This window comes from Cherax quadricarinatus, chromosome 64 (genome assembly GCF_038502225.1).
Source record: "Cherax quadricarinatus isolate ZL_2023a chromosome 64, ASM3850222v1, whole genome shotgun sequence".
Classification (NCBI taxonomy): domain Eukaryota; kingdom Metazoa; phylum Arthropoda; class Malacostraca; order Decapoda; family Parastacidae; genus Cherax; species Cherax quadricarinatus.
Genome location: NC_091355.1, coordinates 15,467,233 through 15,485,724, shown reverse-complemented (window position 1 = coordinate 15,485,724; position 18,492 = coordinate 15,467,233). Strand labels below are relative to the sequence as shown.

Below are 18,492 nucleotides of genomic sequence, written 5' to 3'. Positions count from 1 at the left end.
ATATCTTCGTGACAGGAAGAGGAAAAAGATTGAGAGAGACTCCGAGTATTGCTTCCACATTATTATTATTATTATAATCAAGAGGGAAGCGCTAAACCCGGAGGATTATACAGCGCCTAGGGGAGGGGACGTGGAAGGCATTCAGGCTTAATTCGGGGAACTGGAGCACAGTTCCAATTCCCTAAATCAAGAGCCCCTCACCAACATCAAGGAACCTTCCTTGAGGGGATTGCTTCCACAGCATGAAATAAACTAATTTTAACCATTTGACAGCTCTTTTAATAAAGGCCAAGATTGATGAGTGTGTTTTGAGTAAAGTGAAAATAACTAATTTTGATCGGTTATGATTATTTTAGTAACCGAGGGAGATAAGGACAAGTCAAAAGTAAATACATTGATAGGTGTAGGCAAGTATATCTCGTGTATATGTCGTGCAAAAGAGGTAAAACACGATTTTGGCCTGAATAGCAATGCTCTTCTTGCCGAATGAAGCAAGCGAAAATTTGTATATGCAATAATTTCAAAAAACTCATTCTGAACCAAACGAAAAAAATATATTTCAGTGTATTTGTTCATTACTGAATTATTGTAAATTTACCTAAAACAAATTTAGTTGGATTAGGCTAAATTAAATTGCTCTTGTTGTAATAAGGTTAGGTAAGTTTTCTAAGGTTCTTTTGATAAAAAATTATTTTTTACAGTAACATAAATAAAAAAAAATTTAGAGAGAACTTCATTTCAAATGAGTTATTACTAATTGACCAGGTTTACCTATTCGGTACGACATATATATGTATATATGTATATATATATATATATATATATATATATATATATATATATATATATATATATATATATATATATATATATATATATAATTTCGTGCCAAATATGTAAAACTGGTCAATTAACAAGAACTCATTTAAAATTAAGTCCTTTCTAAAATTTTCTCTTATACGTTTAAAGATATATTTTTGTCATTAATGTTGATGTAAAAATTTATAATTTTGCACCAAAAGGAACTTAGAAAACTTACTTAACCTTATTATAACGAGCGCAATTTATTTTAGCCTAACCCGACTAAATATATTTTACATTTGTTTACAATAATTTAATACTAAACAAATACAGTGAAATATATTTTTTTTCGTTAGGTTCAGAATGATTTTGGCGAAATTATTGCATACACAAATTTTCACTTGTCCTATATGGCAAGATGAGCGTTGCTATTTAAGCCAAGATCACAAGTTCTGCCTATTCGGTACGACATATATATATATATATATATATATATATATATATATATATATATATATATATATATATATATATATATATATATATATATATATATATATATATGCCAGTCTTAGCTGTTAACAAGATCTCTTGTAATTTTCTATATTTAATACATTGATTTGCTTATGACACTGGTGATGGTGAAGCACGAGTACCGAACATCGTACCTGGTGATGGTGTAGCACAGGTACTGAAGATCGTACCTGGTGATGGTGTAGCACAGGTACTGAAGATAGTACCTGGTGATGGTGTCGCACAGGTACTGAAGATCGTACCTGGTGATGGTGTTGTTGTAGTCTGTTATGAATCTAATACACTCTCTTCCATCTGTTGGCTCCCTTTCATAACCTGTCTTTTTCTTCTTCCTTTCAGGTCGGCCGCCCCCCTCAGTGACCTGGTGGTCAGAAAGGGTCCTGGAGGAGCGAAACTTCGAGGTCACAAGAGAAGGCCATGTCCGCTCTGACCTAAAGTTGGCTGAAGTGACCCGTGCACATCATCTTAAAACCTACACTTGCCAGGCGCAGAACAACAACCAGCAGAAGTTGATGGAGGAGGTCACGATAGACATGAATTGTGAGTTGATGAAAAAGGAAGGATGATGGAGTAGTTTTTGACGGACAGGTCATGAACTGATGCAGGGAGGGAGGTTGCTGGAGTGGTTTATGACTGACAGATCATATGTTGATAATTTAAGTGATTAGTTCGTAATTGAAAGATTGAGGAAGCGGTTTAAGATTGAGAGTCATTGAATTCAGCTTAATCCTCTACTTCTACTCCCTCTCACTCACTTCTTTCCTCACTCCTATCCCTCTTTTTCCCCTTTCGTCGACTCCTCCCTGAACTTCTACTCACTACCCATTAATTCCCCACTTCTCCCACACTATTACTTCCTCCACCCCTCAGATACTACACCCTCAGTCTTGCTTCCCTCACCCCAATCCTGCCTTGCTTCTCCCCTTCCCTTATTCCCTTTCTCTTCCTTCCCTACTCCTCCCCGATTCCTCAAGCACTTCTCCTCATCCTCTCCCAATCTTTTCTCCTATTTCTTATTCTTTTCTTCATGCAGAATCGTCGTTACTCTCGGATGTTTCGTGACAACACCGAGAGGCCTTGATTTCTATGGGATGCATAGTGATGCCTCTGAAATACGTTGTGATAACTCTGAGATGAATCCAGACATCAGTAACTCAAAGAGTATTGTCCATTCATATGCAAGTAATATACAGGAAAATTTGAAAATGTTCGAATTTTTTTATCGTTGTATTTATAGATTAATAATGTGCTCTCTCTCCTCAGTTTATTGCAGTGCTATGCTTTATCAAACGAATATTAGCACCTTTCCCTAGAAGTCTCCCACAGCAGTCAACTAACATCCAGGATGCCATTCACAACTGTCAGATGACATCCAAGTACTATTTAAAATATGCTCACCCCCCCCCCCTGTAAAGTAACCCCAGGTAAATATTTCCTACTGGGTGAACAGGGAATGTTTTATGGAGAAATGGATGTCACATGGAGAATTATTAAAAATCAGAGCTGAGCTGTCTATAAGGAACTGTATAAGTATGCGAGCATTAGACATAGGAGAAGGTTACGATGGTATCGTGAATTAAAGATAGTGTTGAAAACACACGCGCGCACCACCCACCACACACACACACACACACACACACACACACACACACACACACACACACACACACACACACACACACACACACACACACACACACACGAGAGGCCAGGAGCTAGAACTCGACCCCTGCAACCTAAACTAGGTGAGTACACGCGCGCACACTTACGTGAGGCCCATACTGGAGTATGTAGCACCAGTATGGAACCCACACGTGATAAAGCACGTCAAGAAATTAGAGAAAGTGAAACGGATTGAAACAGGACTAGTCCCGGAGTTAAAGGGCATGTCCTATGAGGAGAGATTAAGAGAAATCAACCTGGCGACACTGGAGGACAGGAGGGATAGATGGGACATGATAACGATACAAAAAATACTGAGAGGAGCTGACAAAGTGGGCAGTGCCAGAATGTTTCAGAGAGGGAACACAGCAACAATGGGACAAAACTGGAAGTTGAAAGCTCAGATGAGTCATGGGAATGTTAGGAAGTACTTCTTCAGGCTTAGCAGAGAGTGAAGTACCTCTGCTTCACTCTGCCTCTGGCCTCTCTAGATACCTCCGTGATTGACTTCATACGAGTCAAATTGTGGGAGGAAGAGGCAGGTAGTGTGTGTGTATGTGTGGGGGGAATGGTTGAAATATGGCCGTGGAGTAGTCGGGAGACGTCAGCTAGGTGCTGAGCCTAGCCTCAGACATACCATTATGGGTTCACACTTGCTATGACAGCTTAAAAGGTTTCCTGTCAGCAGCTGGAGTTGCATCTGCCTAAGAATTACCATCTGCCATGAGGGTCTATATTACACACACAAACACACACACACACACACACACACACACACACACACACACACACACACACACACACACACACACACACACACACACACACACACACACACACATACACACACATACACACACATACACCAAACAAAAAAAACATGCCAAGTGTCAAATCGACAAATGCCTGTGACAAGTGCAATAGCTCCTGGCAGGAGTTATTGCACTTGTCAAAGGCAATATGATACGACCATTGCGACCACAACTAGGTAAGTATACACACACACACACACACACACACACACACACACACACACACACACACACACACACACAATTTACGTCACGCTCATACTGGAGTATGCAGCACCAGTTTGGAATCCACACCTGGTCAAGCACGTCAAGAAATTAGAGAAAGTGCAAAGGTTTGGAACAAGACTAGTCCCAGAGCTAAGGGGATTGTCCTACTAAGAAAGGTTGAGGGAAATCGGTCTGGCGACACTGGAGGACCGGAGGGTCAGGGGAGACATGATAACGACATATAAAATACTGCGCGGAATAGACAAGGTGGACAAAGACGGGATGTTCCAGAGAAGGGACACAGAAACAAGAGGTCACAATTGGAAGTTGAAGACTCAGATGAATCAAAGGGATGTTAGGAAGTATTTCTTCAGTCATAGAGTAGTCAGGCCGTGGAATTGCCTAGAAAGTGACGTAGTGGAGGCGGGAACCATACATAGTTTTAAGGCGAGGTATGATAAAGATCATGGAGCAGGGAGAGAGAGGACCTAGTAGCAGTCAGTGAAGAGGCGGGGCCAGGAGCTATGACTCGACCCCTGCAACCACAAATAGGTGAGTAAACAGCACCATTTCTTTATAGGTCCTAAAATTGACATAATAAACATTTGCGAGTTTAATGTGCATGGCACATTAAAATTCCTGGAAAAGAAAACTTTGCATAAATATACGAGATAATCCAGATAAACTTTCAAACAATGACCGGAGTTTAAAAATCAAATTAGAAACTTATTAACAGCATTCACTATTATATTACAGAAAGGGAGGATATAGTTCGAAACTAGTGAAATATAGAGATATATTTCTGCAGTGTTCAATCAATTTTAGTTAAAATAGAGGGCATGTTCTACAAAAAAAAAAAACTATTGATATCAGTAAGAGAATAAATCTGTGCTGTGGCTGGAAAATTCACTACTACGAAAACATTAGACGTTCTTATGATTGGATCATCACTCGCGACAGATTGAAAGAAAAAAGGAGAAAGACTAAAAAAGAACAAATGACGGGGTAAGTGACCGCCATGTTCAAGTCAAGTCACCTTTGTTCCGAGGCTACTAGTAAAAAAACTAATGAAAATAAAACGATGACTGTTGCACTGTCGTACGAAGATTAATCTCTCATTTTCAAAACATTAGGGGGGGGGGGTATTTAGATTGTGAATTATATACTGTCTGAGATTTGTGTTGCGTGAAAATCATGCAGACAATAAGATAAAATAATAAAAGATCAAATGCGCGTGTGATATCAGTGTCAGCATGGTGATATCTGCAGTAAGAAGGAGAGTGTGTGATATCCATGTCAGGGTGGTGATATCTCCAACAAGCAGGAGTGAGAGCGTAATATCAGTGTCAACACTAATTTCTAAGGTAATCTCCCAGCTTACAAGGATCCCAATTTACGCACATCCTCGCAAACGGAGCACCTAGGAACCATCTTAGAATTTATAACATTACTAAAGTATGTACCATTGTTTTCTCTATAAGCAAGCTATTTGTGAATTGGGAACCCTTCTATAAGGAATTGAATTTTGATGGTGGGGATGTTAGTGTTGAGCTCTTCGGGAAAGACTGCGAAGTATGGAGGGACTGTGATTACATTTTCTTGTTCATGTAACTTAGCAGGTAACTCAACATGCTATTAAAAATATCTTTGTGATGCTGTCGACCACTCATTGCATCAAGAAGCTTAAATTTGACAGTCTCTAGTACGATGGTTTAATATTCAAACTAGCTGTCCTTCCCAAGGGCGTTCCTTCACTAATATACAAAATGGCCGAAGCATTCACACCTACATGAGGTGTGTCCTAGGGCTCTGTTTGAGCTCTATTCAACTTCTATATTAATGATTTACCGCTGCCTGAGTATAGGGACACCATCATTACATAATGTAGTGATGATGTCTTATCCTCCACCTCATCAGATAAAAATAGCAAGCAAGGGAGAATGATTGAGATAATGAACGAAGAACTGGTAAGAACTGACAACTGGGAAAATTGCTACCAGCACCGGCCAGTTACATATCAGCAAGATAGGTTGCTACCTGCGGCAGTAGAGAGCAATGAAGGAATTATTAACAGAGACACTCCGGTTGCTATCAAGTGTATCAACAGGATCTTGGCTTAAGAAATCGACAGGTTGCGTCAGTGACAAGTAAAAGCAACGAACCGTTTAGATTACCTCTGGCTCTTGCATACATCCAGATGTAAGATGACGACACACCGAATGCTCAAATATTCATGCGTGCCTCTGTCTTTAACATCCAAACACAATTTGCTTAAGTCCAGAGAGTCCAGAACAGGGCCTTCCGTTTTGTCTCTGACACTTTACTGAGAGAGAGTATGGATGGAGCACTTCCATGTGTTGCCCAAGATCCAAGGAATCATCTTGAAGATCGATAAGCTCAAGAAGCGCCAGCTGTATGGTATACAAGACCTCTATTCACCCGACTGAAAAAAAACTATCTCAGCCAGTTAACCTCACAAGACTGTGATCCGTAAACATTCGCGCACAACTAAAAGGATGAACTTGTAACAAAGAGTAAGACTCAAGACTATGAATGCCAAGCGACCGACCGACTAGATGATAAATGCTGGATAACGCCTGACCCTGTCTACGTACATAATCGATAAATTCTTCACTGATGAGGCTCCCGCCCCTACCCCACACACGCACCTGAACACCGTGAAGACCAACAATAGTAGAACACCAAGAAAGTAAGTACCAGACAGTAAGCGACCTGGGCGCCCTCCTCGTGACCTTCAAAAGTATATTCATCATAAAACAATATGGATTTGGACTTTTAATTGAAAGATTCTACCTAGCGAATTTATATTCGTGTACATAAATGAATACAAAGGACGGGGACTTAATCGTGATCCATGTGTATAGAGGCCCAACACTGTTACCACTCAGCCACTGACCTTACAATAGGATAATATAACACTTCTGTGACATGGTCAGTATTACAACACTTCTGTGACATGGTTAATATTACAACACTTCTGTCAAGTGGTTAATATTATAACACACTGTGTGACATGGTTGTAACAGCAGCATCAACTGTCTCATCCCAAAGCATCGGAAGTTTTCATGGTAAATTTGTTCTCAAATCCAACAAATCCATATTATCCATAAACCTAAGAGGGATTATGAGAATATATATGTATCAAGAATACTTCAGGGGCAACACCTAGCTCTGCTGGTTGCATGAGTCTTGTAGGATTTTTATGGTCCCATGGGTTAGAGCATCGTGGAATTTTCGCTCATCAGGCGGGATAAAACAACAGGGGTTCAATCCCCCAGCTAGTCGCAGTGTTGTTAGTGATTAAATTCCACTCGTTCGTGGGTACAATACTATACATACTGCTTGTGGAGGCTAGTACACCAAACGGGGAGTAGAATGAAATTAGCTCTGAGGCACCCACACAATCGTGTGTCCTCGGATCACGGTACAACATATATATATATATATATATATTGTGTGTTCACTTTTATATATTTTCCAAATGTTTAGTAGTCCCAAACCCATCATCAGTGCTTAATATATAAAGCTTCAAATTTCCAAAGATAATTGTTTTTTACATTAAAACAAAAATATTTATATTAAAAATTACAATGTAACAAAGGTACACGAATTAAAATATATGTGATAGCTTATCTACTAACACGTAGTAAACAGCTGCAAAGGTGTTTACTATGAGGCCTCATTTTCACAGTATACAGGGATTCAGAGACTGAGGTGAATCTCAGCTGTGGTGTTGAGGTCAGTACTGTGGAGTCTCCAGAGGTAAGAGTGGTTAGTAAAGTAACAGGGGCACAGAGGAATGTCAGTACGGAAACGTTTCCTTTATGTTCTTCAATGCTGTGTTTAAGGTTTCGTGAAATATCCCCCAAGTATCGAGCATTACAGCTCGAACACCGAATCTCTGGTCATAAAGAAGTGGATCCTCTCTTTACAAACGTTCTAATATTATGTTTATTAGTGAATACATATTGAGTTGTTCTGTGAAAAGAAACAGTTGAATATATTACGCATTCCTTACGAATGCGACAATTTTGGTTTCTTAAGTAGCGAAGGCTAATGTATATTATATACTTTCTGTGTAGGTTACTGGAGTAGACGAAAAAAATTGAAAAAGTTTTGAACAATATAATTTCAACACCACTGTACTTAACAGCATAGAATCTCTTTTACAGTCCGGAGCCACAGAATATTTGCCTATCATTTCCTGATATTTTACAGCGCGTAAATGACCAAAAATGTTATTTAAAAGTCTACGGAAAACCGACGCTCAAGGATGTTGCACAACATAACCTGTCACTCCACGACGCACGAAATAAGAGAGGAGTCGTCACAGGATTAGATTTTAAGCCTTATTGAACTTCACGATCTTCCTTTCTCGAAGAATAGATTGAAGTTGCGTACAAAGGACCATTTGTAAGCTATATTATCCAGCAGATTTCATTATCGAATGTAGACTCCTGTTCATGAACTTGTCTCCGGTGGCGTTGACCTCCGGAATTCCCTCTAGGAAGACTCCAGCTAGGTCGACAGGTATATTGTTCTCCGAGTCGGACAGGTTTCTGAGAACCCTTATTACTAAAAGTGAGACCCAGATAACCAGCATTACTTCTGCTTGTAGTTAGAACACTTATATTTGTTGAAATCAGTTAAATTACTGGATAATGACTTTCATGATCAGTTTCAAACTTTTACCGTTAATCGGCTTCATTAAATCACAGCTCGTCACTACGAACTTTGTAAAGTTCAAGTAATTAATTTTATTAAGCAATTTTTTCCCCATGTAATAAACGGAAAATATCTCCTCTGATTAACTTCCATCCCTAAATACTGATGTATCCTAATAGGAAGTATTTTTTTTTTTGTATTCGTTGTGGTCTATTTTGGTATTAGCCAATTATTATCCTGAATTTTTTAAACAGATCTCAAGAAAACATTTTTTATGGGATTGTGAACTGGAAAACAAAAATTCGGTGTACTGTGGTATTTAATTGAGGTGAGACTTGCATATAAATCAGCAAGCACTTGCTATAATTTTCAATAATTCTCTATATATTAAGGCACCGCTACTGCATATCACTGAAAAGCATATTCAAAGTTGAAATATCAATGTTAAAATTATTGTATTTACAATATTGCTGAAGGTCTTCTAATTTGTATTGAATAGATACCAAAAAGTAAGTCATCTGCTGCGGGTCGCATGATGGAAGACTTATATAAACCCCAATGGAAATAAGCCACCCAGCTTGGCTTTCCTTGATTATTAACACAACGGCTGCTTCCCACCCAGGCAGGGTGCCCCGAAAAAGAAGAAACACTTTCATCATCACTGTCCATTACTGTCTTGCCAGTGGCGTGCCTACACTACAGTTCAAAAGCAGCAACACATCTCCACCCCTTCTTCAGAGCAGAGGCACTGTACTGCACACCTCCAGGACTCAAGTCCGACTAACCGGTTTCCCTGAATCTCTTAATGTTACTTTGCTCGCAGTCCAGCAGCACGTCGTCATAAAAACTATCTGCTTCCACTCGCTGCTGTCTAACGTACTCACGCACGCTTACTGCAAATTTAACTCCCCCCAACCCTATTAACCTTTCGTGGTCATTAATATAAAATTTGTGATATTTTCATCTTCAAAACAAAGCCAACACAATATTTTGACCAATTGTGGTCACAAAATTCCATTAAATAAGACAAATTGGATAGGATGCAGAGAAGAGCGATTGAGCTAGAAAATTCAATCCCTTTAATGAGGATACTTTGAAGTTTGTGAATGGCTCATGATCAAAGAAACTGGGGCTACTCTTCCCTTCCTAGGATATAATTTGGCTGTCTCCAACTCTTCTTACTCCTACTGTGTTGTAGGAGTTCAGTGCATCCTTATTAGAAAATGAAGAATTAGAGCAATAAATATAATTTCCCTATCGAGAAGATTCTATAAAGACATTTAGATAAAAAAAAGTCAAATGTTTTGCGATTCGTTGATACAAACTAACGGTATAAAATGTTAAATAAAAGACGAAACTACAAGAACATTAAAATAAGTCCTAAGCTATTATAACTTGTTACTGTTGTGGAATATGAACCAATTTAAGCAGCTACGACACGTTTCTTCTCACCAGAGGTTGTATTTTTAATTTTTTTTTTTATGCCCTGTTAACTGTATGACAAAAATTGGTCAACTTAGGGCTACCTAGACTAACTAAAGTTAGCCTAATATAACCTAGTCCATCTTAGCCAAACACATCCTAAAATTAATTAGAATAATAAATATTAATGTAAAGGATACGATTTGGTAGAAATACCGTAAGGCGAACGAAAATCTTCGTCCTATTTAGAGTAGAAATAATATAATATGTATGACAACGAGAACTCTGAGTTCAGTCAGTATACCGCACTTTCTATTGCAAGTAGCTTACCTAAACAAAATTGTGACTTGCATCCCAATATCTGCTTGTGGGATCTAATTGGATGCGTCATAAAGGGAGGCAGTTATCCGCTACTGGTAATTATAATTGGTAATATCAGATTGTTCCATAATACTTCTGCTTGTGGGATCTAATTGGATGCGTCATAAAGGGAGGCAGTTATCCGCTACTGGTAATTATAATTGGTAATATCAGATTGTTCCATAATACTTCTGCTTGTGGGATCTAATTGGATGCGTCATAAAGGGAGGCAGTTATCCGCTACTGGTAATTATAATTGGTAATATCAGATTGTTCCATAATACTTCTGCTTGTGGGATCTAATTGGATGCGTCATAAAGGGAGGCAGTTATCCGCTACTGGTAATTATAATTGGTAATATCAGATTGTTCCATAACACTTCTGCTTGTGGGATCTAATTGGATGCGTCATAAAGGGAGGCAGTTATCTGCTACTGGTAATTATAATTGGTAATATCAGATTGTTCCATAACACTTCTGCTTGTGGGATCTAATTGGATGCGTCATAAAGGGAGGAAGTTATCTGCTACTGGTAATTATAATTGGTAATATCAGATTGTTCCATAATACTTCTGGACATCAGCATTATTACAAACAAGGGTGCTGTTATATGGCCAGCTTTACCCGGCAGTAAAGACAGAATACCAACATAGGAGCAAGCAGTAGAGTAATCTTGAAATGTTAAGGACAAAAGTATACACCAAAGATTGTTGTTAGTTGAATAGTGATATATACCCACTACCAACGTTATTTACAACATGTACATAAAATACTGGCAGATACCGTAACATAAATAGCTGAATAAAGAAGAGAGCAAGAAGAGTACTCTCGCTGGCTATAACTTGTACATCCATACAAAGGATAGAACTCGTTACTGTATGTTAATCACCTGATAAAAGTCTAGGAATTAGCCTCTAATACGAATCCTGGTTATACGGAAAGCTAGTTTGGAGACCTCCGCCTCTGGTTGACATTCACGAATGGTAAATATCCTATAGTGTGAGCCGGGGCTCCTTCACACATACCGACAATAAGCTACTTGGCTTTCAGCTGATTACTGATGGACTGCAGGATGTGAGGTTGCGTGTGATGAACGTCCATAAAAATAACGTATTCGGCTCATGTCATAAATATTTAACTCAAGATGCAACTAGAGTTGAACAAGTGGAGAATGTAACTGTTATGGCATTATTTATGCACACTGTTATTTTTATATAAATTTAGTAATAGTATTAGAAGTGGTAGTAGTAGTACCACTACGACTGACGAATGTGATGAACGACTGACGATTGTGATGAACGACTGACGACTGTGATGAACGACTGACGATTGTGAAGATCGACTGACGATTGTGATGAACGACTGACGATTGTGGTGAACGACTGACGCTTGTGATGAACGACTGTTTTGACGAACGATTGACGATTGTGATGAACGACTGATGATGGTGATGAACCAGTGACGATTGTGATGAACGACTGAGGCTTGTGATTAACGACTGACGCTTCTGGTGAACTCTTGGTAAAGGTGATGGACTGGAGGTGAGGGTGATGGACTGGAGGTGAGGGTGATGGACTTGTGGTGATAGTGATGGACTGGTGGTGAGGGTGATGGACTGGGGGTGAGGGTGATGGACTTGTGGTGATAGTGATGGACTGGTGGTGAGGGTGATGGTCTGGGGGTGAGGGTGATGGACTTGTGGTGATAGTGATGGACTGGTGGTGAGGGTGATGGTCTGGGGATGAGTGTGATGGACTGATGGTGAGGGTGATGGACAGGTGGTGAGGGTGATGGACTGGTGGTGAGGGTGATGGTCTGGGGGTGAGGGTGATGGACTTGTGGTGATAGTGATGGACTGGTGGTGAGGGTGATGGTCTGGGGGTGAGGGTGATGGACTTGTGGTGATAGTGATGGACTGGTGGTGAGGGTGATGGTCTGGGGGTGAGGGTGATGGACTTGTGGTGATAGTGATGGACTGGTGGTGAGTGTGATGGTCTGGGGGTGAGGGTGATGGTCTGGGGGTGAGTGTGATGGACTGATGGTGAGGGTGATGGACAGGTGGTGAGGGTGATGGTGAGAGTGATGGACTGGTGGTGAGGGTGAAGGGTTGGTGGTGAGTGTGATGGACTGGTGGTGAGGGTGATGGAATGGTGGTGAGAGTGATGGACTAGTGGTGAGAGTGATGGACTGGTGGTGATAGTGATGGACTGGTGGTGATGGACTGGTGGTGAGGGTGATGGACTGGTGGTGAAGGTGATGGAACGGTGGTGAGGGTGATGGACTGGTGGTGAGGGTGATGGACTGGTGGTGAAGGTGATGGACTGGTGGTGAGGGTGATGGACTGGTGGGGAAGGTGATGGACTGTTGGTGAGGGTGATGGACTCATGGTGATAGACTGGTGGTGAGGGTGATGGATTCGTGTTGAGGGTGATGGTTTGAGGGTGAGAGAGATGGACTGGTTGTGAGGGTGATGGACTGGTGGTGAGTGTGATGGACTGGTGGTGAGGGTGATGGACTGGTGGTGAGAGTGATGGACTGGTGGTGAGGGTGAGGGACTTGTGGTGATGGTGAAGGACTGGTGGTGAGGGTGATGGACTGGTGGTGAGGGTGATGGACTTGTGGTGAGGGTGATGGTCTGGTGGTGAGGGCGATGGTCTAGTGGTGAGGGTGATGGTCTGGTGGTGAGTGTGATGGACTGGTGGTGAGGGTGAGGGACTTGTGGTGATGGTGAAGGACTGGTGGTGAGGGTGATGGACTTGTGGTCAGGGTGATGAACTAGTGGTGAGAGTGATGGACTGATGGTGAGGGTGATGGAATGGTGATGAGAGAGATGGACTGATGGTGAGGGTGATGGACTGGTGGTGAGAGTGATGGACTGGTGGTGAGAGTGATGGACTGGTGGTGAAAGTGGACTTGTGGTGATGGTGATGGACTGGTGAGGGTGATGGACTGGTGAGGGTGATGGACTGGTGGTGAGTGTGGACTGATGGTGAGGGTGAGGGACTTGTGGTGATGGTGAAGGACTGTTGGGGAGGGTGATGGACTGGTGGCGAGGGCGATTAACCTGTGACGATTGTAACGAGCGAGTCACGATTGTCATGAACGACTGACGATTGTTATGAGCGAATGACGATTGTAATGCACGACTGACGATTGTGATGAATGACTGACGACTGTGGTGAACGACTGACGCTTGTGATGAACGCCTGCCGATTGTGACGAACGATTGACGATTTTGATGAACGACTGACGATTGTGATGAACGACTGACGATTGTGTTGAACGACTGACGATTGTGATGAACGACTGACGATTGTGATGAACGGCTGACGATTGTGATGAACGACTGACGACTGTGATGAACGACTGATGATTGTGATCGACTGACGATTGTGATGAACGACTGACGATTGTGGTGAACGACTGACGCTTGTGATGAACGACTGACTATTTTGACGAACCTTTGACGATTGTAATGAACGACTGATGATTGTGATGAACGACTGACAATTGTGATGAACGATTGACGCTTGGGTTGAACGACTGACGATTGTGTTGAACGACTGACGATTGTGATGAACCAGTGACGATTGTGATGAACGACTGAGGATTGTGATTAACGACTGACGCTTCTGGCGAACTCTTGGTAAGGGTGATGGACTGGTGGTGAGGGTGATGGACTGGAGGTGAGGGTGATGGACTGGAGGTGAGAGTGATGGGCTGGTTGTGAGGGTGATGGGCTGGTTGTGAGGGTGATGGACTGGGGGTGAGGGTGATGGACTGGTGGTGAGGGTGATGGACTGGAGGTGAGGGTGATGTATTGGCGATGAGGGTGATGGACTGGCGATGAGGGTGATGGACTGGTGGTGAGGGTGATGGACTGGAGGTGAGGGTGATGGACTGGGGTGAGGGTGATGGATTGGTTGTGAGGGTGATGTAGTGGCGATGAGGGTGATGGACTGGTGGTGAGGGTGATTGACTGGAGGTGAGGGTGATATACTGGTGGTGAGGGTGATGGACTGGCGATGAAGGTGATATACTGGTGGTGAGGGTGATAGACTGGCGATAAGGGTGATGGACTGGTGGTGAGGGTGATGGGCTGGTTGTGAGGGTGATGGACGGGTGGTGAGGGTGATGGACGGGTGGTGAGATTGATGGACTGGTGGTGAGAGTGATGGAATGGTGGTGAGGGTGATTGGTGTTGAGGGTGGACTGGTGGTGAGGGTGATGTACTGGTGTTGAGGGTGATGGACTGGTGTTGAGGGTGATGGATTGGTGGTGACAGTGATGGACTGGTGGTGACAGTGATGGACTGGTGGTGAGGGTGATGGACTGGTGGTGAGGGTGATGAACCTGTGACGATTGTGACGAGCGAGTCACGATTGTCATGAACGACTGACGATTGTAATGAACGACCGACGATTGTGATGAACGACTGACGATTTTGGTGGACGACTGCCGATTGTGATGAACGACTGACGATTGTGGACTGGTGGTGAGGGTGATGGATTGGTGGTGAGGGTGATGGACTGATGGTGAGAGTGATGGACTGGTGGTGACAGTGATGGAATGGTGGTGAAGGGCTAAGTTCACTTGAAGTTCTCGAAGATCTTGAAGTTCTGAAAGGGAAGATCATTAAGTTATTAATGCCTCACTCAGGTCCATGGCTTCAGGTGACCATCCTTGTCCCCTAAGATATTCACCATTCACCACTTCCTTGAGGTCAGCAACACAAGGATTAGACAACACAAGGACCAGACAACAACACAAGGATCAGACAACAACACAAGGACAGGACAACAACACATGGGCAGGACAACAACGCAAGGGCAGGACAACAACGCAAGGGCAGGACAACAACGCAAGGGCAGGACAACAACACAAGGACAGGACAACAACACAAGGGCAGGACAACAACACAAGGGCAGGACAACAACACAAGGACCAGACAGCAACACAAGGACAGGACAACAACACAAGGACCAGACAACACAAGGACAGGACAACAACACAAGGACCAGACAACAACACAAGGACCAGACAACACAAGGACCAGACAACAACACAAGGACAGGACAACAACAGAAGGACCAGACAACAACACAATGAGAGGACAACAACACAATGAGAGGACAACAACACAATGAGAGGACAACAACACAAGGACAGGACAACAACACAAGGACAGGACAACAACACAAGGACAGGACAACAACACAAGGACCAGACAACAACACAAGGAGAGGACAACACAAGAACCAGACAACAACAACAATGACCAGACAACAACACAAGGAGAGGACAACACAAGAACCAGACAACAACACAAGGAGAGGACAACACAAGGAGAGGACAACACAAGGACCAGACAACAACACAAGGACCAGACAACAACCGAAGGAGAGGACAACAACCGAAGGAGAGGACAACAACCGAAGGAGAGGACAACAACCGAAGGAGAGGACAACAACCGAAGGAGAGGACAACAACCGAAGGAGAGGACAACAACACAAGGACAAGACAGCAACTCAAGAGAACAGTTAGATGCTATTACTGGGGAGGACACGCAGAAATCTGCGCCCAGTATTAACATCCTCCTGGACAGCCTTGACCAGCAGACTACCTAGACGAGAGACCTCACTCACCCAGTTAGCTCACAAAGCCCTGGCCACTTAGTAACAATTTCGGAGTTCTATTTATATTTCATATTGCATACATATTAATTATTAGTTTATTCGATTATTTAGCTGTGTAAGTGTATTTTAAACGTTTTTTTGGTGTACAAATTACTGTCCACGAGTAAACCTTATAGCTGAAGTGACAGCAGCAGTAATAGTTGTAGTAGTAGCAGCAGTAGTAATAATAGGAATGATAATTCTTAAGCACATTATTAGCCTTTCCGATTAAATCTCCATGTGTTTCTTCATTACGACCAACTAAATAAATTTTGATAAATTAGACACATGTGCAACTCTTGGGTATCTTTATTGGCGAAACGTTTCCTCAATAAAGATACCCAAGAGTTGCACATGTGTCTAATTTATCAACATGTCGGTTCTCTGAACCATTCATCTATAAATAAATTTTAGAAGGATTACTGGAGACAGATTCCGTTCAGTCGCTTAGACAAGACCACCGTTCCGTCACTCACACAAGGTCACCGTTCCGTCACTCACACAAGAACACTACCGTTCCATCACACAAGACCATCGTCACATTTCAGTCACTCACGCAAAACCATCACCGTTTCATCACTCGCATATGACCATCACAGTACAGTTACTGACAGAAGACCACCACAATACTGTCACTAACAGAAGACCACAATACTGTCACTAACAGAAGACCATCACAGTACCATTACTAACAGAAGACCACAGTACCGTTACTTACAGAAGACCACAGTACCGTTACTTACAGAACACAGTACCGTTACTAGCAGAAGGCTATCACAGTACCGTTACTAACGGAAGAAAACCACAGATCCTACTAAGCCTAACGTGAAAAAAACTCTGGACGTGAACTTCCTCTCATTAGTATTGCTCAGCGAGCAATACCAGTCCTATATTCCTTACTTCTTTCAATGATATAACTGATGTAAGTACGGCCAGAACGTGGTGCCTAAGTTTTAATGTTATTTGTGTAACAAATGGAGTCTTCATTTTCAGAAAACTTCGAAAACACAATGGCGCAATCCGTAGATTGGTCACCTGCATATTGGTCCCTAAAATCTTTACACAATTTAGTTTTACAAAAAATTGTTGAATTCTGATTTCAGTGTATGGTAATTCTCTCCACCCATTGTTTGTTGCTGTCATTGTGACAGGAGAGAGAGGAAAGTTTGACGACGTCCTTCTACTTAATTATCCTCATTTTAGTCTTCAGGCCCCTCAGGGGAGGTCCCTTGGCGCTGGTGAGGGGCTCTTGATCTAGGGAATTGAATTTTTGCTCCGGTTCACTGAATTGAGTCTGAATACCTTCCACCCCACCCCCCTCCATATGCGCTGTATAATGGTACGCGTTTAGCGCTCTCCCATGATTATAATAATTTAGTCTTCAGGACTGAAGGAAGGATAATTAGGCTCTTGTTTAGTTCCTCTTAACATCTAACCTCGATATTAGCCGAATTACATGTACTCCTGTTGGTTTCTGCTCTGGTCTTCAGCAACTGCTGAATAACCTCCCTTTTTGCATCTCTATCCCACTCCTATCCGTCATCTTTCCTATCCAACTTCTATGAATTTTTTCTATGCCACTACTATTCATCATCTTCCCTTTGCCAATCCACCTTTCCCATCCCATTGAAATCCATTTCCCCTATCCCAATCCTCTTCATCATCTTCCCTAGCCCTCTCTGCCCCATCATATTTCCTAGCCCATTCTTCTCCATATACTCTTCCCCTCTTTCCTCCACCCACTTCATCTTTTTCCCTCCATTGCTAACCCTCCCCTCCTCCATTCCTAATCATCTCCCCACATCAGTTCATCCTCACGTTTTCCTTAGTTCTTCTCCATGCCTTCCCCACTTCTTTATTACCCGAGAAATTGGTAACACCCACCCCACCCGTTCTTCTCACACCCTCCCCGTCTAGTCATCACCCCTCCCATTCAACCCCCTGTCATCACCACTCTCTCACTACTATTTTTTTCCACTCATCGCCCCTCTTCTCTTCCCTGCAGTGAGGCCACTCAGCGTGCGGATCAAAGTACCTGAAGATCCCCTTATAGCGGGCCGTCACTACACCTTTACCTGTGAGTCTCTGGGATCCAAGCCACCCGCAGTCATCAAGTGGATTGAGGAGACGGGCGAAGTCGAAGGCTCACGAACGCACACGGTGAGTCTGGCTCGTTTATGTACTTGATCCTTTATTCATTCTTTGTCTCTGTCTCTCTCGTTTTCTCTGTTGTCCACTCTCGTTCTATCCCTCGTCCTCTCTCGTTCTCTCTCGTACTCGTTCTCTCTCGTACTCGTTCTCTCTCGTACTCGTTCTCTCTCGTACTCGTTCTCT

At 42.4% G+C, this 18,492-nt stretch overlaps 1 protein-coding gene across 1 annotated transcript in view; it reads left to right on the top strand.

Annotated features, from left to right (window-relative positions):
• Positions 1-18,492, top strand: part of LOC128700087 (neural cell adhesion molecule 2) — a 379,174-nt gene that overhangs the window by 190,194 nt on the left and 170,488 nt on the right. The window contains exons 3-4 of the mRNA XM_053793043.2: positions 1,675-1,875; positions 18,164-18,318. Coding sequence (XP_053649018.1) covers positions 1,675-1,875; positions 18,164-18,318 — 356 coding nt within the window. The remainder of the gene's footprint in view (positions 1-1,674; positions 1,876-18,163; positions 18,319-18,492) is intronic.